This window comes from Drosophila persimilis, unplaced genomic scaffold (assembly GCF_003286085.1).
Source record: "Drosophila persimilis strain 14011-0111.01,24,50 unplaced genomic scaffold, DperRS2 tig00000233-arrow-arrow-pilon, whole genome shotgun sequence".
NCBI lineage: Eukaryota > Metazoa > Arthropoda > Insecta > Diptera > Drosophilidae > Drosophila > Drosophila persimilis.
In genome coordinates, this window is record NW_020825308.1 from 65,950 (window position 1) to 87,923 (window position 21,974).

Below are 21,974 nucleotides of genomic sequence, written 5' to 3' on the forward strand. Positions count from 1 at the left end.
TCTCTTTAATAACTTTAAGCCGATGTCTATCTATGACGATATTTCATAAGCAATGTTGAACGGATACCAAGCTACCAGGAGATGGCTGCCAAAAGAGAGATAAGGATGTTTCTTCCTGCAATGAATAATCGATCTGGGCTTGCTTGATAGATGATGAGTACGCCTATTTATCGTCAGATAAAATACATTGCATCCGCATGGGTGGTCATCTGTAGGCTCGTTAGATCTATGTCTATGCATATGCTGTCTCCCATCCAAATACAATTCAAGGACGCATGGCATTCGAGTGTGAACATTTAATTTATTTATGTGTAAATATGATTTTAGTGTAGGTTTAAATGAATTCTGTTTTACCAAAGGCTTAAAGTCTAAGCATATCGAATGAGGAAGGGTGGGGAGAGGAAGGGAAGGCTTCGATGATTCATGACATGCAAATATTCTATTTGAATAATGAAATAATCTCATGGTGAGGTGAAACAAAAAGATGTGGGCAATCGAAAGTCAATAGTTATAATAAATAGTGGTTGGGTTGGTGGGTTGGCGGGGTCTTTTCCTATAATTACAAGTTCATGTGGCTGGCACGGCCGATCACAAATGCAGATGTGTCGGTTGGGGGTTGGGAGTTGGGGGGCCTGATGATGCGCAGCCATACATAGAGTGCCAGTGTGTCTGCGGATGCGGTGAAAGTATCATGGGTTCAAACTTAGGTTATAATGACGAAAAGAATACTTTGGCATTGGCACTTGGAAGCATCCGGCCAAGCACGGCGGGAGACGGAATGGGGACTGTGTTCGGGGCGCGGTGTATATTTTCTGTATATACATATATGACTATGAGCTAAGTAGGTCAAAGGAGGTTGGGGGTTGGGGCTTGAACTGAGGCTACGGTACGGTACGGTGCGGTGCTGTGTGCCAGCCCACGAGCTAACTAGGATAGCCTCTGGGTTCGTTGCTGGCCCTGGGATCGATGTACGAAATCACGCTACTCTGGCTACTGTCATCTTCGATTGTTTCGTTGAGATTTTCGTGCGATTTGCTGTTGCTGCTCGCTAGGATCTCACTATTCGGCTCTGCAGATGTGGCTGGCATTCGCTCTGGCTCCGCTTCCGTTTCCACCTCTCGCTCTTTCTGAATCTGAACCTGACTCTTTCTCTCCCTGCACCTCTCTCTCTCACGATCGAATCTCTCGTTCGAGTCTTTGTCCTGCCTGTTGCGCAGGGGACTACGACACTTGATGGCCTCGTACAGCTCATCGATGGATGTGTCCTGGTCGGGGTCGAGGTGGTGGAGCTCCTGATCTGCGCTACCGGGTCGGTCTCCGCTGGCCGCCACAAACTCATCATCGAACTCGTTGAGCACATCGACATCGGCGTCGCTGGCATTAGACGACTGGTAGCAGCGGAAGTCGTCCGTCAGGGTGAGGTTGAGGTCGTTGTCCGCCTGGGGGGCGTACAGGCCATGGCTGCGGATGCTAATCTCCGAGTTCTGGTAGTTCAGGTCGCTCTCGTTCGTGGGGCTGGCCGAGAGCAGGCGGCTGTCGTCCTCTGCCCCCTGATGCCCGGCCGCGGCCGAGGCCGCCTTTAGTTGGCTGAGATTGCTACTGGAGCAGGAGTATACTTGTCGATGCTGCTCCTGCAGAGAGCCGGAGCCATTCTCTATAGGAAAATGACTCGGCTCCTCCTGCGCATTGCCCGATGATCCCGCCCCACTGGGGTCTCCTGCGGATCCGCCTCCTCCCCCTCCACTTGCTCTGAGCATCTCGCTGATGTTGTTGAGCGACTTGGACTGCTGCTGCTGGCTGAAGCGAATGAGGACGCTGGGGAAGTCGTCGTCCAGCTGGATGCTATTGCTCGTGGTCACTTGCAGCGAGTTGGACACGTAAATCTCATACTTCTGTAGCAGTGGCTCTTCCTGACCGGTGTCTGGCAGGCCCAGGCTGTTCATTGCCTCCAGGCTCGGCTGTTTCATCGGAGTCATCGGAGTCGAGCGGATGGACTGGGACTGGGACTGCGATTGGGACTGGGACTGGGACTGGGACTGAGCCTGTACGTGGCCGCGCTGCCGGAACAGGCTGTTCATTGTGCTGGGCGTCTGCACAGTGTTGGCATAGAGCGGAGCATGCTCATCCAAGGAGCTGGCATCGTCGCCTTCGGCCTCTTCCTCGTCGACCTCATCCTCCTCGTCGTCGTCGTCCTGCTCGTGCAGCGTTTCGTCAAGCAGCGAAGGCGTTCGAGTGCGGGTGTTGCGGCCATTCGCCCTCAGCTTGATCACCTCGTGCTGGGGCGTCAGCGTCTCCGGGATGTTGGTGTAGATGTTGGCCTGCATAATCTGCATCTTGGCGGAGGAGGCGGACGCGGGGACGAAGCGCTTAAACTGCAGCCCCTCCCCCTGTACCTGTGCCGAAGCGCTGGCGCAACCACTCTCCTTCCCCCGGGTCAGGTGCATCCCGGCCGCTGAGGCACTGGGGCCCGGTGCTGGCGATTTGTAGTGCAGGTTTGTGTTGTTCACCTTTGTTCCCCCGGCCAGCAAGGTCATGGCATTGTGGTGGCGACTGTACAGTTGCTCCGAGCTGGCGTCGCTCAGGCTTTGATGGCTCTGGAGTTGCATCTGAGGCATGGTCTGGCGCTGCAGCTCGAAGTTGTTGCGCTTCGCCAGTCGCTTCTGTTTCTTGAAGAACTTCCGGGCCACGTTGATTTGGTTGGGATTGTAAAAGATCTCCGCCGAGGGGATGAGGTCGTGACTGGAGCCGTGGAGGAGCGCGTTTAGGCTGTGTGGGGCAGCTGCGGCTCCACCTGCGCCCACCATTCCCACTCCTGTTCCTCCCGACACTCCTGCCCCGACGCCTTGCTGGCTGTTGGTGTTGTTAATGATGGTCACTCCGGTCACGCCCAGCAGCTGCTCCTGCTGACTGCGCGTCTGACTCCGTGTCTGGCTACGCATGCTGCGTGAGCACTGGCTGTTGGAGCGGGATCCGGCCGAGTTGTTGGCGTCATACAGGCTGCCCCCTCCCGGGTTGGCCTTGTAGGCAACAATCGGGGCGCCGCCGGCACTGAGGCCGAGGCCGAGGCCAGGGCCTTGGCCATTGCCATGATGCGCGGATCTGGCCTGGCTCCCGTTATTGTAGGTGACCATCTTGGTGGGCTTGGCTCGCCTGGCGCGGTGCTGGGACCAGGCCTGGCGGGCATCGTTCCGGCTAAGGTTGTAGAAGAGCAGCAGGAAGAGGCCCAGGCAGGAGGAGCATCCGGCGAAGCTGAGCACAAAGATCTGCCTGCCGTTGTTCACGTAGAAGGCGGCCGAAAGCCAGACGCCGGCGAAGAGGACCAGGAATATGAAGTGCCCCCGCAGGTGCGACATGTTGGAGCGCTCGAAGTCGTCGACGATGCTGCTCAGCGGGTTGCTCAACGTGCTGTACTGCTCTTGCAGGTGATCTTGCAGCTGCAGACTGCTGGCCTCCTTGCGGGCGGCTGCGGCTGAGGCGGCGGTGGCAGTGGCGGCGCCGGTGGCACTACCATTGGCATCCAGCCAGTCCAGATCAATGTGTTCCGTGGCCTGGGTGTTGTTGTCCGAGTACTGGCGATGGTGTTTCTGCTGCTGCTGCAGCTGGAGCACGTTGACCTCCTGCTGGTTCAGCTGGTAGTAGATGCACAGGGACAGGATGGCGCTAAAGATCACTAGGATTCCGGCCGGCACGACCACGGCATTTAGGGTGGTGGCGCTATGGAGGAAGCAGTAGTTGTAGGCGGCGTACTCGGCTATATTGACGGCACTGCTGATGCCACAGATGAGCAGGGCGATGCCCCACCCCACGAGGTAGATGCCCAAAATGGGCTTCCTTTGCTGCTCTCTGTCGCGGTCGCGCTGCAGCTCCGTCTCCTGGCTCATCCGGCCCTGACTGGCGGAGGTGGACTTGGTCAGACGCTTGTACATGCTACTGAGGCTCACGCACACCCACAGCAGCACGCAGAGGCTGAGGTAGTGCATCAGCAGGCCGAAGAGGCGGCACTGCGTCTGGCTGGCGGTCTGGAAAATGCCCAGCACGAAGGTGAGGGCGAGCACGGCCACAGCCAGCCAAGTGTTGACCAGGGCGTGCCGCTGCACACGGTTCATGCGTATGGAGAACCCGAATACGACGAACGTGACGATGTTGACGGCGCAGCATGCAAAGAGCAGGGCGCATCCCGCATATATGGCCATCGGCGGGTGGTGGAAGCGGGCACCCGCCTCTTCACTGCGGTAGTCATTAAGATGCGCGCTGCGCTGAAGCAGCCCGAAGTACCCAGTGCGGCTGCAGCTGAACATGACCAGGGTGAGGTGCTGGTAGTGTTGCTGGCACACCTGCGGATTCCACTTTTGCTCGGTGGCGTCCCACCACGCCGGCTGAGGCGCGCTCAGCTCGTGGTGGTATGGATGGGCGCGCAGCATGATCGTGACCCTCTGCTGGTACACATCCTCCTTCCCGTTATCATTCAGACCGAGATCGTGATCGAGATCAAGCTCGGGCATGGGCGTTTGAAGTTCGAGGGACTGTCCTTCGTTGCTGTACGCCAGGGCTCCGATGACAGCCGAGGAAAGGGTCTCGTTAAAAGCGCCGCCCAGGTTGGGCAGCAGCTTGGCGTTCCTGTGTAGCGAGATCATGATTCGCAGGCTCTTGGAGCTGGCAGTGGAGCTGGCGGAGAAGGAGCTGTTCCCGATCACGTTGTAAGGCAGCTGGATGGCGGCGTCGATGTCGCCGTGCTCATACATGGGTATCGTGTCGTTGGAGCTGTTGCACTGGAAGCCGCGCGGACTCTCCTCCAGCCACACACAAGAGAGGCTGAAGAACGAGTCGAGGCTGATGTTGAAGAACTCCACGAAAATGTTGCGCTGCTGCACGCCCCTCCATGAAGGCAGTGCCTCCGGCAGCAGGTCTCTGGGTTGCGCGCTGCCCTGGGACAGGGCCAGGCGCATGGCCGAGGACTCCACGACGTAAAGCAGCCGCAAGCCCGTGCCCTGCTCCGCCTGTGCCTCGCGGAACAGGCGAAAGGGAAGATTTAGCAGCTGCGAGACAATGTCGAGGAGCAGATGGCTAATCTCCTGTTGTTGGGACACCTCCACCTGATCCAAGTACTTGACCAACGTGCGCGCTATGTACTCCAGGTCCATGGAGTCCCGGATCTTGTTGAGCTGCGTCTGCATTTGGGTGAAGTTGTGCAGGCGGCGGGCGATTTCCACTGCGTTCTGTCCCTTAGTTAGCGTCAGGTTTACCTTGGCAAACTGCTCCAGGATGCGCGTGGTCTCGCTTACGTAGACGCAACTGTCCGTGTTTAGGTTGAGCCACTCGCCCTCGGGGCTGCACTCGTAGGATGCGCGTCGGTGCTGCGACACATCGGTGGGCTCCTCCACGCACTCTTGCAGCACGGTCTCGCCCCGCATGGTGCGGGGCCAGTGATAGGTCCCCTTGTTGGTGTGCACCACCTTGGCCTCGCAGTAGAGTGTGCCTTTGGCCACCACATGGAGGACGATGGACTGAGAGAGATTGGCCTGCTGGGAGCGCAGGGTACAGTCCCACATACCCGTGTGGTTCTGGGTGAGGCTGGCGATGCGGAGGATAGACTTGAGGATGCCCGAGTCGGTGGAGTGGCGTGTGTCTAGGTTAACATTGTGGAACACCTTGGTTGGGTCACGATAGACGATGTCTTCGGTGGAGTTGTTCACCCGAATTCTGTCCGACCAGCCCCAGAAGACATACGCTCGCGTGGGCAGATCCTCGGACTCGCGCGGCGCTCCAATGGCCACCCGGGGCGCAAAACACTTCAGCTGCAGCTCGTCGCCCTCGAAAGCCACCTGGTTTTGACTCGGTACCAGTTCCAGTAGCGACTGCGGCAACGTTTCGCAGTGGAAGTCGATCCCCACCTTCAGTTTCTTCAGCGGCATGCCTCGGAAGTTGATGGGGGACTCGCACTTGGGAGCGGGGATGAGACGGACGTCCCGGGCATTCGACCAAGCAATTAGCCAAATCAAGCCACAGTCGCAGGCCAACGGGTTGCTGGATATATCTCTGTGCGGATCAAGTAAATAATTGTAAGGAAATATATAGGAAATACAGGACTTGACCAGGACACTTACAGCTGTTTAAGCTTGGGCATCTGCTCGAAGGCTCCCTCGTAGATGTGACTGATCGAATTATTGGCCAATTTGAGTTTCTCCACTAACGGCAGGCTGTCGCCAAAGGTGTCCTTGTCCAGTTCGGTAAGGAGGTTCGAGGATAAGTCCAGACGCCTAAGTTCTGTAAAGTTCCTGAAGTCATCTTCGGTGATGTGGGAAATCAGGTTTTTACTGCTATTGCTGCAAGACAAGATATTGGTTAATAACAATTATGGTTAGCAGGGCCTTGTGGCCAAAGGATTCACTTACATGCTGACTATGTTGTGCATTTCTTCGCCAAAATCTAGATCTCTCCAACTGACAATTTGCTGATCCTCGCATCGCACGCGCAGGTTGTGTATGTTTTCCGGGCTGTTCTTGCAACTGCATTTCTTGGGACACATTGTGACCTGGGCCTGGGCCACAAGAGGCTGCGACGGCAGCGAGAAGAATATGGCGACAAGGGGCCACAGCAGGAAGAGGAGTGCGCTTCGAGCACACCCCTCTGGGTTTGTGTTGGCGCTCATTAGAATGGCTTACATCCTGGGCACAACACACAAACATTTAATTGATAATTTAAGTTAGCAACAAATGCATAACAAACAAAAACACATCCCAGTTTACAATAAATTAGCCAGTGTTGCTCTACGGCTAAATGTTCTATATCGCTAAAAGTGGCGATGGCAAACTAACGATAGTTGTACCGATATATTATTTAACTTTTGCTATCCGTCTTAATAGTAAACTATCGATTTTTATGAAACTAAATTAATCAACAAATATATAGGCAAAATTAATTGCCTAATTTTTGCATTCGGAAGCAAGAGTTTTATACATTGGTAATTCATAATAATATCTTCTGGAAATCAAAATGAAATATTTTCGATTGACCAGAGCTGTCACCCATTCGAATTAATGTCAATTGTGGGGTACACACTGGTGCCATTTGATGTAGTGCAAACATTGTTGCAATATTGTTTTTATAAATTGACGTGTCAGAACTTAATGAAGAAAAAAAGTTCTGCTTTTAAACCTATTTATTGAGGTATAAAGTGGATGGAGTTCTTGAAAAGTGGCATTAAGACCGTCTTAGGCGGCACGGAGCCAGGTCAACAGCCCAGCGCTGCAGAGACGGTTGAAAAGCTTGTGGATCGGGTTTATTCCTCTACGCTGCTGGAGGACCGCAGAGATGCTTGCCGGGCCCTGAAGGCGTTGTCGCGCAAGTACCGCATCGAAGTCGGCGCCCAGGGCATGCCGCCTCTCGTGCAGGTCCTCCAAAACGATGGCCAGGATACAGAGATTATAAGCTATGCCCTGGACACGCTTTGTAACATTGTCACCAGCGAGGAGTTCGACGAGGAGGCAGACAACCCCACTGTCTCGGTGAACGTCGGCGGCCAGTTCACGGAGATGTTCATAAAGACTCCGGAGAATGTCACTATGGTGATGGGCTATCTGGATGAGTACGATTTCCGGGTGCGGAGGGCCGCCATTCAGCTGATCACCTCGCTAATATCAAACAAGACTCGAGAGCTGCAGGATCTTGTCCTCGTAAGCCCTATGGGGGTTTCTAAGCTCATGGACCTACTGACGGACAGCCGGGAGGTCATTCGCAACGACGTTCTTCTACTCCTCATCGAGCTCACCAAGGGAAACTCAAATATACAGAAAATTGTGGCCTTCGAAAATGCCTTCGACCGTTTGTTCGACATTATCCGTGAGGAGGGCTGCTCTGATGGCGGGATTGTTGTGGAGGACTGTCTCATCCTGCTGCTGAACCTGCTTAAGAACAACTCGAGCAACCAGCAGTTCTTCAAGGAAGGCAGCTACATCCAGCGGCTGGCCCCCATGTTCGTCTTGGCTGAGGAAGTCGAAGAGGCCGGCTGGTCCCCGCAGAAGATGTCAAACTTCCACTGCCTACTCCAAGTGGTGCGCGCCCTGGTCACACCCAGCAACCAGCATCAAGTTGTCACCGCCTGCCAGCGCGTCATGCAGAAGTCCCAGCTGCTAAATGCTCTGTGCGAAATCCTGATGAGCAGCGGTGTGCCTGCGGACATCCTCACAGAGACCATCAACGCCGTCGCGGAAGTGATCCGCGGCGATCGCGAAAACCAGCACGAGCTCAGTCGTGTGATGGCCCCCAGCAATCCGCCCCGGCCAGTCATCGTGGTTCTACTCATGTCCATGATAAACGAGAAGCAGCTGCTGGCCCTGCGCTGTGCCGTGCTCTACTGCTTCGAGTGCTATCTCTACAGGAACGCGGACGTTCAAAGGACTGTTGTGCAGACCTTGCTCCCATCGAGTGCGACAGATGTGAGCTCCTTATCGACGGGCCAGTTGCTCTGCACCGGTCTCTTCTCCAGTGATGCCCTGGCAAACTGGTTCTCTTCGGTGGCCATCATGCACACCCTTGTAGAGAACGTGGCACTGAAGGAGGAACTGCTTCGCGTCCTCCTGGCCCCGACTGGGGGACAGCGTCCCAACACTCTGCTCGAGATGTGCACCAATCTGATGCAGCGAGAACGCACTCGCCTGCAGAGCAAAATAGGACTGCTGATGCTGCTCAGCGTCTGGCTAGCCCATTGCCCTGGAGCGGTGAAAGCTCTGCTGGAGACGCAGGGCACCACGGTCTACCTGACCGCCCAGCTTTGCTCCAATGAGCATGACGAGCGTGAGTTTCTGTTTCAGGGAATGTGCGCCTTCCTCATGGGCCTCTGCATCCAGTTCAACGACAACTCTCTACCCAATCAGCGACGCGAGGACATCAGCCAGCTGATCATCAAGCGTATTGGCCAGGAGACGTTCTGCAACAAGCTGGGCGAGGTCTCGCGGCACGAGGCCTACAGCCGGGCCTGCAAGCAGGCCCAGATTAGGGCCAAGTCTGCCGGCGAGCTCCTGCTCGATTACGAGTACTGCAAACTCTACAAGGGACTGGAGGCGTTGATTGCCAAGCTGGTGAGCGGCTTCGACGTAGATGGCATAGAGCTCACTGAGCTGACCCTTAGCTCGGAGGCCTCGGCTCTGGTGTCCCAGTACAAGGGCATAATCCGCGGCATGGATGCCCAGATCCAGACTCTCCAGCAGTCCGCAAAGGAGCTGGGCCAAGAAAATGCTGAACTGAAGGAAAAGCTGCGTGCGGAGCAGTCGCTCCGGGCTCAGATCTCTGATCAGAATACCCTGCTAAAGGCTCAGCTGGGAGCAACAGGTCAGACTCCGGTCCAGAGCCAGGAGTCCTCTCTGGCCAGAGAGGAGGAGCTAAACGCGGCCCGATATCAGGCCAACATGTACTTTGCTGAGAACATTCGACTTAACAAGGAAATTGAGATCATACGCCAGCAGCTCGCGACCGAAAAACAGCGTGCAGATGCTACCCAAGAATCGCTTCTGGCCACCCAAAAGGATCAAGAGGATCTCCTCGAGCTGCTGGCCGATCAGGAGCTCAAATTAGCAAGCTATGAGCACAAAACAACGGCGCCGAAATCAACTGAGAACCAGAGCCAGACACACGCCGAAACTGCATCGGAGGAGGGGATTCCAAGCGAGACTGCCAACAGATAAACATCACCCCGATACTTAGATAGAAGAAGAATATGATGACCGGACTGTCGCTAACCTCAATACACATAATCTGTATACATACATTCTGTTTGTTTTTATTTATACACTTATCAGCATACATACACCTATAAATACATGCCCAGATCGAAATGGAAAACGAAACGAAGTCGGTCTGATTTTCATCAGAGGGAGGACACCACAGATGCAGCAGAAGACTAGCCAAGACTAGTAGTACTGATGGCTCTTTCTTTCGTTTATCTTAAGACTAAGTACGGGTATACTACACAAGATTATGAAGTGCTAAGACTATGGAGTCATTCACATTCACATTGAGTTGAATCAAGCAAAGAGAAAGAGCTGCAGATTCAATTTCTCAGCCGTTGATGGGAAGGTTTTACTGCGTTTGGACATGCTTCGTCGCTGCAGCCAGCTTTGGCCTAACATTTGTCTATCAAACATACATTTAGTCGTTTTTCCAATTGTTGTATTCCTTTCAAATATAGGGTTTCCTCAAGGCCCTCAAAATAGGTTTTCTTTCCGTGATGACTTCTCTTATCCCGAGCTCTATTTAAACAAGTTGGTAAACAGAAAATATTCGCAGGGGCTTTTTTTCATAATAATGCTGGACAAGAGGTAGCAGTTTGTGGCCGAAATTGTGGATTTTTTGCCATGGTAGTTAGTAAATATACATATGGACCAGCAATTCTTTTCATCTCTGAATAATATTCGTCGGCTTTAGTTCTGGAATGATCCCAGCCCCCCTTAAAGTAGATTGCAGGTCGGCTTTTGGTACTTTCTAATGATATTTTTTCAATACGATACGAATACACATGTTGCAAGTATGTAACGTCCTAGCGAATCCATTATCATTCGCAAATATCAGTGATCCCTGTAACTATTATCTTTTTCAAAACACATAAAGCTTGGCCAAAGGGAAAGAGACTCCAGTTTAATTTGACATTGATATTTGCCGGATTTTCATCTATAGAATACTTATTGGTAAGACGTATGAGACAAATTTGGACTAATAATCACTGCAGAGTTACTTAGTCAAATGGATGTTAGGATGTCACACATGTGACTGGATTTCAATGAGTTATTCTCTTCAGTTTCGATGCGGGAGAGGCATTGGCTATTGAGAAATTTAAGGACACCGTGTTTGCAAACATTCTGTAGCCAGAATTGTCTGCAAAATCATTCCGCAATATTTGGGTCCAGGCAACAGCTGCATTATCCATATCCATGTTTTTTTTCAAATTAATTCTGTTTGTGTTTATAAAGTGTTTCTGGCATTGTAGATCCATATGAATCTATTTCAAAAATGCATTTATTCTTCGACTGACTGATTCAAGTAACGCATTTGCATTAGCAATGAAATGCTGGCATTATTCCTGAATATGTACTGCTGAGGAGTATACATATACTATGAGGCTAGTGTGTCTGTATTGAACGTTTTTGTTAAAACAATGGTTCTTATGAACCTACAAATAATCTATAAACTTTAAGGTGGAATTTGACTTATCCCAGAGCATTGGTTTTTATTGCAGACTGCATATGAAAATTATGAAACAAAGCCACCAACAAAAATAGAACTGATTTACAAAAAAAAATCAAAAAACTATAAAATACAAAGAAATTGTTTATTAAAATGTGTTTCTTCAGTTATTATTGTTATCAAGCCTTTGGCAGCAACAAGAGCAGCTCTACATCCCAACATTAAAGTTCCCCTAATTTACGCATCTTTCCCTTGGTATATTGATCCACGAATCACGCGGCTACCCCAAAGATCTTTAACGTTCTTTGAGCACTTTTGAGCTTTCTTTCCAGCTCGTTGTGGGTCATTGTCCTGCTGGAAGACACAAAAGGCAGCATCGCTGATTCTTATACATATATCCACATAGACTTGTGGATCCATCATCGATTTGTGTCACTTATTGGATCACCTTCCTAATATGAAAATCATGCCCATACCATGATGCTTGTTCCTCTATGTTTAATGGGTTTAAACGTGGGCCAACTTAAGTGCTGAATTCGATTTGCCCCATGCCTTGCAGTCAAAGTTCGAATTTTTCTGTTACTACGACGGACAGACAGACATGGCTATATCGACTCTGCTACTATTTATGCTGATCAAGAATGTATATACTTTTTAGGGTCGGAAATTCTCCTTCTGCTTGTTACACACATCCACCATCACAAATCGAATACACCCCTGTACTTATGCAGCATTTATTTTGAATATGCCACCAAATCGCTTTATACTTTTATCGTAACAGAAACGACAGAAAGATAAAGGGGAACAAAGTTAGTGAGGATTAGGAAACTCATGAATATGGAATGATGAGAGAGAAGAAAGTAAGGAAGGATTAAAAAAATAATGACCTCGTCGTAATACTAGAGGGATCCGTCACCATTGGAGAGACCGGTAGCTGTAAGTTTTGAAACTGAGGCCTGACTCTTACGTCTACATGCAGGATCTACTGGGATTAGTCAGCCCTACACAAATCTGTATTTCGTATTCCTCAATCCAGAGACACGAACGTTGAAACGTAACAACAATGCATTACAGAGTCGAATCTGCTTCTCTCTGTGCTTTAATTGCCATAATCCCATCCTATGAACAACCCAAACTCCAGTCTCTGCATCGACAAGAATCCACTCTTTTTAATACTTCAGACTTTAATCACTTTTTTTACGTCATCTCAGCTTCTTTTGCCTCACTTTGTACGTGCACATTTTTCACAGGAAAAAAAGAGCGAACACAATGAATACCATTTTTCACATTTATTAACATAAATGGGTACAACTTTATTCTTAAAACATCATCTAGCCGTGCTTGAACGAAGATTGCGAGTCCAGTTGCTGCATTTACTTCTTGTCACTTGAGATAGAGCTCTTAGACTCCCTGATCGAGGCGGAGCGACGACGCTTGGCCTCCTCGCGTTTAGCCTTGGACTCCTTCTTGCGCTGCACCAACAGTTTGGCGTAGTCTGCGGCTGCCTCCTTGGAGGCCGTCTGACGCTTCTTCTTCAGAGCGATGCGACGGTGTTTCCTCTGCAGCACGACAGGGGTGATAAGACGCTGGATCTTGGGGGCCTTGGAAGTGGCCTTCTTGTTGTCCTTGGCGGGCAGTGGACGGCGCACAACGAAGCGACGCACATCATCCTCCTTGCTCAAGTTGTACAGCTTACGGATCTTGCTGGCACGCTTGGGGCCCAGACGACGGGGGATGGTGGTGTCGGTCAAACCAGCAATATGCTGCTCGCCTTTCTTGATGACGACCAGAGCCAGCACAGACATGTTAGCATCCACAATGCAACCGCGCACAGACTTCCGCTTGCGCTCACCAGTGCGGCGTGGGCGGTAGCAAGAGTGTCCCTTCTTCAGCAGAAGACGCACACGACCTAGTCAAAATAAACATTTATTGACAATTAGTAAGCGCCAAATTAAGGGATTTGACAGTGTCTTACCATGGGTCAGCACACCCTGCTTCATGGGGAAGCCCTGCTTGTCGTTACCTCCGGCAATACGGAGCTGGTAACCCTTCCACTCATTACCGAGAATATCGGCTTCCACAACCTGGCCCATACGCTTCTCATAGAATACACGCAGCTTGTGTTCGTCGACAACTTCGAAGAGCTTTTGGCATCCCGTAGCGGGATAGGAAACGTTGAGCTGCAACACAAAAAAACAGAGTTTAACACCATTAGCTATGCACGTACATCTGTATGTGTATACAAATACACAAATACGGGATATCTCGAGAACTATCTGTGATTTTTAATGGCATCACTTATGATTTCCATTCGAAAATTGTTAATTTCACTTCTGTAGTGTTAATACATTTGTATTCACGCAATATTTTTTAATGTACACCGAGTTTATTGCACAATTTTCACAAATTTTTAGCACACCTTCATACTGTTGGTCTGTTTGCAGGCAGCGCAGAAAAAAAAAGAATCGGCTCAGGTCTGTTTTCAGCCAGCGCAGGGTTGGAAAAGAACCCGAAGAGGAAATAGGGATGGGACTGGGACTAGTTGCACTGACAAGTATCGATACGTTCAATTTACCGATAGTGATTTAGAGCGCCTGATTTAAACATATGTACAAACATATTTCCGTATTTAGATCATTCATGTACAATTTATACAAAAAGTATACATTTCATTGTAAGATTTTCATTAATATATATTCCGCACTAATACACTTTACAAAACAATTTTATAATAGCTTATTAGCACTACGACTTCATCATGAGTATTTGCGTCTACAGGAAGACGTAGTATCTTTTACACAAAATAAGCATAATGATTGCAAAAAACTGCGTTCTTTTCAATCGAAGGTGCGTCTATTCGGAATATTTCTGCGCTTTAGAGTACATTTTTGCACTTTTGTGCCTATCAGCGCAACACAAGTATATCGTTGTCTGTGTTCTTCAGACTAGTTAGAAGTCTGGACCAATACGATAGTTATATCGATATTACATATCGAAAACGCAACTGTGAGCTAGGGTTGCCACACACGCAAAAAATGTTTTTGTTTTCATTGCTTAGCAGCACGTGTATTGTATTGTGATTCCTATATTGTTATTCTAATCTTTGCAAAATGGGCAAGCCGAAGAAGGCCAATGTGGCAATAATTAAAAATGTAAGCTTGGAAAAACAGATAACAGAAGGAAAGGTTGCAAAAGCCAAAACCAAGAGCAAGTTCAATTTACGTGAGGAGGACTCATCGGTAAGGTCTAGAATTATGTGACCATTCTTCCTGAATGACTCTTAATAATATCTGTTGCAGAACATAGACGCCAAGAGCAGTCAAAAAATTTTGGCGGCTGCCAAGAAGCAACAGCTGGAATTAAATGAGGAGAACTTTCCCAGCTTAGTCACTGTTAAGAAAGTTAACTTCAGTCTGAGTAAGTCGATAAACTTTTAGTGATCAACTTAACATACTAAAAACAAAGTCTCTGTTCAGACGATGGCCAAGCAAATGAAACTGAGGAGGTCAACGAGACCGACTTCATGGTCGACATGGATATGGATGATGACGATGTGGCCGCATTCGAACGCTTCCAGAACCCGGCTAAAGACGTCAAGCGCACGCTCCAACTGTCGGAAATTATCGCACAGAAAATCCAAGAAAAAGAAGCTGATATTCACAACAAAATCTCCGACGCAGGCTCGCTTAAAATCGAAGAGATCGATCCGAAGGTAAAGGAAATGTACGAGGGTGTCAGGGATGTGTTAAAACGTTACCGCAGTGGCAAGATTCCAAAAGCCTTCAAAATCATACCCAAGCTGAGAAATTGGGAGCAGATCCTATTTATCACGGAGCCACACAACTGGAGTGCAGCCGCCATGTTCCAGGGTACCCGCATCTTCTGTTCAGTCTTATCGCAGGCAATGGCCCAGAGGTTCTACAACCTGGTTCTGTTACCTCGTGTACGTGATGACCTTTGCGAGTTCAAGAAGCTGAACATGCACCTCTACAATGCCCTTAAGCGGGCTCTTTTCAAGCCGGCCGCGTTCATGAAAGGCATCATTCTGCCGTTGCTAGAGTCTGGTGATTGCACCCTGCGCGAGGCCATCATCTTTGGCAGTGTTGTGGCTCGCAACTCCATACCCGTCCTGCACTCGTCCGCCTGCCTGCTGAAGATTTGTGAGATGAGCTATTCTGGTGCCAATTCCATATTCATCCGCTTTTTCCTCGACAAGCGCTACGCCCTGCCCTATCGCGTGGTCGATGCGGCTGTCTTCCACTTCCTAAGGTAAGTTCCATTGCAGCTTAGAACGATTTTTTTCAACTAATTAACGTTCTGCTTAAATAGATTCGAGAACGATAAGCGCGAGCTCCCAGTGCTATGGCATCAAAGTCTGCTAACATTTGCCCAGCGCTACAAGAACGATATATCTTCCGAGCAAAGAGATGCCTTGATTCAACTCCTAAAGTCAGTATTTTGATAACTATTATTTACATGCAAGCAAGTTTCATATTGGCCGATTGCAGGAAAAAATCTCATCCGAAGATCACGCCCGATGTGAGAAGAGAACTCCAGGCAGCCACCTGCCGCGATGTCGAAATGATGGAGACCGATAATGGCCTGGCTGCTCAGCCCGTCAAAATGTACACAGATGCTGATGTTGGATACGATGGCTAGAGCTCTAAATGCACAACGTTAACTTTATGAATGAAAAAAAATACATATAGGGTTTACGGACTCGAGTCCGTATCATTTCCGATACTGAGTGTTTATGTACATAAATATATCTACATATGCGGCGGGCGTCCAGTTTCGCTGGATGCTCCATAATAAAAACTACATTTAACGAATTTTAAATGTTTTAATATGAAAAACAAATTTATTTTTTACAATTTGGCATTAATTTATATTTTTGGTTTTTGTTTTTTGTATCTTTTGGGGTCCGGCGCAGTCGCATCGGGGTTTGACGGAGGACGACGATATTATACATTATGTATGTATGTATTTAGTTTAATAATTAAATATTAAAGTTATTAATTAATAAATATAATTCTGTAACCAAAATCTTTCTAAAAGTTTCGTTTCGTCACTTTCTTTAGTCTCTAAGTATTGTTTCGTTATCTCACTCCAACATTTTTACTTTTAAATTTATTTTATTTTCTTTTCGTTATTTAAGGGCACACGGACATGGAAACGGGCTGCCAGCAGAGCCAGGTGGCGGCGACGATTGGACTGGGTTTAGTTGGGATCAATTGAAATTAGTCAGTCAAGTCCCTTAAGCACTGAAGCTCATCAATATATGTATGCTACTCGTTAGATTTTGTTTTTATTCTGAGCTGAACTTCGACTTTCTTATACACTTCTATAGATGTACAGTATCCAGTATAATCCTCAATGCAATATGAATTCGAAAAGTCGTCAATGATTGGGAGCTCGAGAGAATGAAACTTGCTGTTCTCATGGACATTTCTTAGCCTTTGTCATATATGTAGTCATTATTTAGAAAGGTGTGGAGTTTTTGAAGCTAAAGCATCAAAGGGGGGGATACGCTAATAGAGACTCAGTGGTTACTTCAATAAATTCAAAATAATATTTTCCTTACCATAGCTCTAAACTGAAAATAAATCTGCACGTATTCAATTGTTTCTTGTTCTTGATCGTGTTTTATTTACTTTCACTTCGTTATATATAGTTTTTGGTTTGTTATGGGACCGTTTTTAATAAAAACAATCAAACATACTACCCATTGGTCCGAGTTGTGTAAGAATTTTCAATCCCGCCTTCATTTAAAAGACTCAAATATAAATATACAGTTACATACATATTTTTTTTGTTTGGGCTCAAATGGTCATTGGTTCCGCAACCGAATTAACAATAATTAAACGATATGTATCCATTTTAAATGACACAGTTTGTTAACGTTAAACATTTCCTAAGCTTCTATAGTATGTCTTGTTTTTCTCTTTGTTCTCTTCGTTTTTGGAACAGCTTTCATCGATCCACACACCACAAATTCTGTGCCAACTACTTTTTACGTTAATTGAAAACTCGACGAAAAATAAAGTATGTTCAATGTTTAGGTCACTCAGGTCGATTTTTTACCGAAAAATATCCATTTTGATCATAATTGATTACTTTTGAAGATTTCAATATTTCAAGCCAGAGATAGGTCGAGCCTTAAAACCCATACTTCGGATTGGAAAAGCAGACCCCCATTGATGACACAGTGCTACAAAATTAAAACTTTTACACTCTTTTACACGAGACAAAAACCAGTCGAATCGATGTTATTCGATCCACTACTAATACCCGGTACTCAGTTAGTTCTGTTATGTTTATCTATATGTAAATTTAGATTTTGGTAGGACGTGTATAAAGCAGATTGCGTATCCCAATATGTACGAGGATACCCGGTACTCAAAGAGTATAGGAGTATATTAGATTTGTGTTGGAAGTGCATGTGTGTATCACCCAGAAGGAAGCGTTTCCTTACCGCATACCGAAAAGTATATATATATTTGATCAGCAGCACTAGACGAGTCGATATAGCTATGTCTACAGTCTCAGAGACTATCCAGACTCCTGTAACACACTGTTACAAGCGTGTGCTCAAAACTTTTCCCCGCCCGTCAAAAATATGAAAATTTCCAGCATCCAGAAGGATTTAAGGATACGCGAAAGCCGAAAACGCGGAATCCTAGAGATCATATCTAGCAGATTGCCGAATCTGGAACCAGATCGGATCATTATTATAACCGGAAGGAACAAACTAAAATTCATTGGCGACGCAACGGCGTCAATGCGCTTACTTATTCCACGCTGTTACACGCTCTTCCTCTTTCAGCGCGATAAAACGACTTGTGTTGGTGTGAGATTTGAAAAACTAGACCGTAGAAAATTTCACACTCTATCTCTCACTCTGTGGAAAAGGACGAGTGTGAGAGTAACGAGGGTCATGTCTCAAGCAGTCACGGGAAATTCTTTTCTTCATTCCGGATATAATGATTAGGAGATCTGGCCAATTAAGATTATTCTTTAGACTCTGTCACAAACCTTTTTCTTTGAGGGGTCGGTAGAAGACATTTTTCTCAGAGTGACATCACAGGAGTCTGAAATTTGGTTGCTTTACCTCTTTTAGTCTCTGGGAACTAGACGTTAAACATGGATTTCAATGCTGATCAAGAGTATACATAAATACGTTTTAATATCGGAAATGCTTTCTTTGCTTTATGTCTATTATAAACCGTGTACTCTCTGAGTACCGCGTAGATCTGGTTTAGTGGATCTTAAAACCATCTTTTGACATTGTGCAAAAACTAGATATCTACTCCCAAATATCGTCAAACGGTTAATTTGAACTGGTTTCCACAAGATTTCACTCTTTCATTCGTGATGCGGAAATCCCAGTGCGGCTAAACACAGTGCTTTTGAAATCATGGTACGCGAAAGTAGCCAATATTTGAACCTATGATTCTAGTTATAAAAAGTGTCAAGATATATCAGAAACTAGGTAATATAAATATGTAAGGTACAGGTTGATTTGCTAAAAAATACGTAATTTCGTAATTTTTTTACAATTTCAATTATTAGTATCTTATTTGGCTGGGAACTGACACTACCAAAGATATAAAATCTTTAAAAAATGTCAAAAAATGTTAAATTCTGGAAAGCTAAAACCTTGGGCATAGCTATTGTATGGAAACTAATTTAGAGTTATGAAAGGTTTGCCATACTTTTCCCTTTTCAATTCTCATTCAACCTCAATTCTCATTGATATTGGTCTTGTAGATGCCGAGTGACAATTATTAAAGTTTTTAAAGCGTCCGAAGTCAGCTAAAAAGTTTCTAGAATTTTTAAAATCGATTATCGGATTATGTATATTGCAAATTCCAAGGAAGAGATTTACTGGAACAGGTCTACAACAGAATTTTGGTTTGGTGTAAAGTAAAAGGCCACTGTAGCACAGTGTAATTATTACGATTAAAATGATCCCAACTGATATGCTGTTTGATTTCCAGAAGCTAAAATCATTTTTCACAAGGCCTTGGATTAGAAGCGTATTAGAAGCATAATGGATTAGCCTTCGAAAAAATGATTTAGGTGGAACTGAAAGTGCATTGGCCGGCTCCTACTGACAAATACATTAGCCTGTACAAATCTAGGTAAGTATACATCCATGTACATACATAAATATGTACATATGCTTGCATAATGATGTATGTATAAGCTGACAGGATCAAAACGAATACGAGATGTATACAGACATACACACGTACATACATATAATATATGATTAATATTTAGCCAACATAAACACGGCCTTTGTAGTACGTTGAGATTATGACAATAATTGTATGCTCTAGAATTTTCAAAATCAATTTCATGTTCTACATATATTCGCGTACGCCCTTATATAATATAAATACATACGAGCTCTCACATTGTTTGTTTGTTTTTTATCATTCGATTTGCGACTTAAATCTAGTATGTATTTAGTATTCATTTTATGCTATTTATCGTATATTAAACAACCCATGATTAGAGTAAAAGTCAAAAATGCAATTCTGGACAAGATTTTCTGGTGTATGCATTTCCCTCACTGTAACTCTGCTGTGTAGCGACCACCTACCTGTGTTTTCACCTTTCAGATGCCACTAGATCGTCATCGCCCGACCGGGTGGCCCACCGCCACCGCCATTCCGCAAACACACGCGTATACGTACAATAGAAAAAACACAACCATAGTTGAGGGCCTGGCACCGTGGCGAGTCCCGTTCGCGTGCTGCATTGCGGCTGGCTCCTCACCTGCATTGGGGAGAGGGAGAACCCAACCCAGTTAGCCCGGTGAAATAGGCTCCCACTCCCTCCAGAGCGCGACTTACCGTTAAGCACGTGTACTACAACCGTCTCCGTGATCTCGTTGCCCAGCATACAGGTGTAGTTCCCGGTATCTTGTCGATTCGCATTGGCAATGTATAGGCGACTCAGGGCCCGTCCAGGTAGCATATCCGTTTTCACACTGCGAAAACGATGAGAAGCGATGAGAAGGATCCGGGTAATGCTTATTTGGATATGTTTATATGTGTACGTAAATTGAAATGAGCAGCTACAGTGTGTTACAGGTCTAAAACAGTTGAGACCAGGAAAGTCGAGTCCAATTGTTGACTCGAACGTAAGAGATAGTTTACAATATAACCACTAGTACCTGATGCCACCCCGACTGGTGTCATAGTTGAGCAGACGGGGCCCGTGTCGCCAGGTGATGTAGGACGATGGATGTGGAATTTTGGAGATGACACACTGCAGCTCGATGGTGCTGCCAGCCTTGTAGTACTTCTCCGGTGTGGCCGATCCTCTCTCGTCAAGAATTTCCACATGAGGAACTGCAAATGAGTTAGCTTGGTTGTAGAGAGCTATCAAGTATAACACTCGGAAGTTGCCTACCAATTATAGTTAGATATACGAGAAGTACCAGGGGAGGATGCGAGGAGACCTGACACTCGTACGGACCCTCATCGCGCTCATTGGCGAACTGGATGAGAAGCTTCCAGTCGTTAGGCTCCTCGAACTCGAGCGAGTAGCGCGAGTCGCCGCTATAGGTGTGCTGGCCGAAAGTTATCAGGGTGAGGTCATCGCCTCGACGCCGCATCCACGACACCGTCTTGCCCTGCAGGTCATTGACGCGGCAGTGCAGATATACGTTCGAGGAGAGCTGGGTGCTTATATTAACCGTCGTATAGGGATCAGCAAAGAAGGGGAACGGCTCGTGCGTGGTCGTCTCGGTGACCTCCAGCTCCTCATCTTCCGGCGTGTCTGTGAACGGCGAGGAGAACTCCTGCCAGAAGTTCTTCGGGAACGTGTCGAAGGGATCCCCGGCTCTGGGACGCTTCACTATATTTAATCACATACAGAATACAGAAAAAGGTAGAATTAATTAAGGCATCGTGCCATTAGACCGGGGCGCCACTTACATGTTGTCGAAGTAGATCCCGATCCAATGTGATGTAGTGATGAGTATATAATTGCAAATATCCAAAATAATCTAGATCTCATCACTGCAAAGAGGTGCAATATGGCAATTCCACTCAAACTCCACTCAGTGATGCTTCCTCCACTCACCGCACGATATGCACATTCGTATTCACTTGACTGTAACCGTTTCTATTTTGATCCAACTGCATCAGTAAGTGGCAGTCCGGACAGCCTCATCGTCTCTATGCGTCGGGACAGTCACGGCAGAGACAGGGAAAATTTATTTCCCACTTTTGACTCTGTTTCTTGGTCAATATCTATCGATTAAGCATTAAGTTAAGGCATAATGCAGCAGATGTTAGGTTTACGTCAGTGTTTGCTGTTTTGATGTGCATTTAAGTTTTTGAAAATTATTTTTTTTACAAAAACAACGGCTAGTAAACGATTATTAACCTTCTCGCGTTGCGTGTGTATTTATTTTTTTGTAAATGCCTTTGGCTGTGGCTGCCTTAGATGACCAATAAATTCGAATGTAGGTCAGGGCAGGCTCTGCGCATGGACAGCATCCGCAGCATTTCGCTCTCTCGGTACTCTCCTTCGATATTAACAGAACGCCACCTCCATACACTATGGACATACATATGTACACATGTAGGGTATGTTAATATATACGATAAAGATCAATCTATGTATTTTAATACCATACGATCCTGCATATATGAGCCGTATTGGCCTATTCGTGTTTGTTTTTATTTATTAAAAATATAGCCAGGTTATTGATTCCGTTGGTATTCATTTAAAGCCAAGAAATCGTGGACTTCAGGATATATATATTCCGATCGTTC

At 47.0% G+C, this 21,974-nt stretch overlaps 5 protein-coding genes across 5 annotated transcripts; 2 read left to right on the top strand and 3 right to left on the bottom strand.

The window, feature by feature from the left end:
- Positions 1-281: 281 nt before the first annotated feature.
- On the bottom strand, positions 282-6,696 carry LOC6600775. The gene is made up of 3 exons (XM_026989373.1): positions 6,393-6,696; positions 6,105-6,323; positions 282-6,036 (listed from the first exon to the last, which is right to left on the bottom strand). The coding sequence occupies exons 1-3, from the start codon at positions 6,647-6,649 to the stop codon at positions 924-926; spliced, it is 5,589 nt and encodes a 1,862-aa protein (XP_026845174.1). The 5' UTR covers positions 6,650-6,696; the 3' UTR covers positions 282-923.
- Positions 6,697-7,141: 445 nt separating this feature from the next.
- LOC6600776 (general vesicular transport factor p115) lies at positions 7,142-9,842 on the top strand. The gene has a single exon (XM_002025808.2). It carries the CDS (start codon positions 7,179-7,181, stop codon positions 9,678-9,680), a length of 2,502 nt encoding a protein of 833 aa, XP_002025844.1. The 5' UTR covers positions 7,142-7,178; the 3' UTR covers positions 9,681-9,842.
- Positions 9,843-12,449: 2,607 nt separating this feature from the next.
- LOC6600777 (40S ribosomal protein S6) lies at positions 12,450-13,365 on the bottom strand. Its single transcript, XM_026989360.1, has 2 exons — positions 13,151-13,365; positions 12,450-13,084 (listed from the first exon to the last, which is right to left on the bottom strand). Exons 1-2 carry the CDS (start codon positions 13,266-13,268, stop codon positions 12,549-12,551), a joined length of 654 nt encoding a protein of 217 aa, XP_026845161.1. The 5' UTR covers positions 13,269-13,365; the 3' UTR covers positions 12,450-12,548.
- Positions 13,366-14,266: 901 nt separating this feature from the next.
- Positions 14,267-16,007, top strand: LOC6600778 (bystin). Its single transcript, XM_026989365.1, has 5 exons — positions 14,267-14,414; positions 14,475-14,592; positions 14,652-15,444; positions 15,505-15,624; positions 15,684-16,007. The coding sequence occupies exons 1-5, from the start codon at positions 14,286-14,288 to the stop codon at positions 15,832-15,834; spliced, it is 1,311 nt and encodes a 436-aa protein (XP_026845166.1). The 5' UTR covers positions 14,267-14,285; the 3' UTR covers positions 15,835-16,007.
- Positions 16,008-19,522: 3,515 nt separating this feature from the next.
- Positions 19,523-21,224, bottom strand: LOC6600779 (fibroblast growth factor receptor 3). Its single transcript, XM_002025811.2, has 5 exons — positions 21,129-21,224; positions 20,602-21,048; positions 20,363-20,540; positions 20,040-20,176; positions 19,523-19,962 (listed from the first exon to the last, which is right to left on the bottom strand). The coding sequence occupies exons 1-5, from the start codon at positions 21,208-21,210 to the stop codon at positions 19,820-19,822; spliced, it is 987 nt and encodes a 328-aa protein (XP_002025847.2). The 5' UTR covers positions 21,211-21,224; the 3' UTR covers positions 19,523-19,819.
- Between the last annotated feature and the right edge of the window lie 750 nt (positions 21,225-21,974).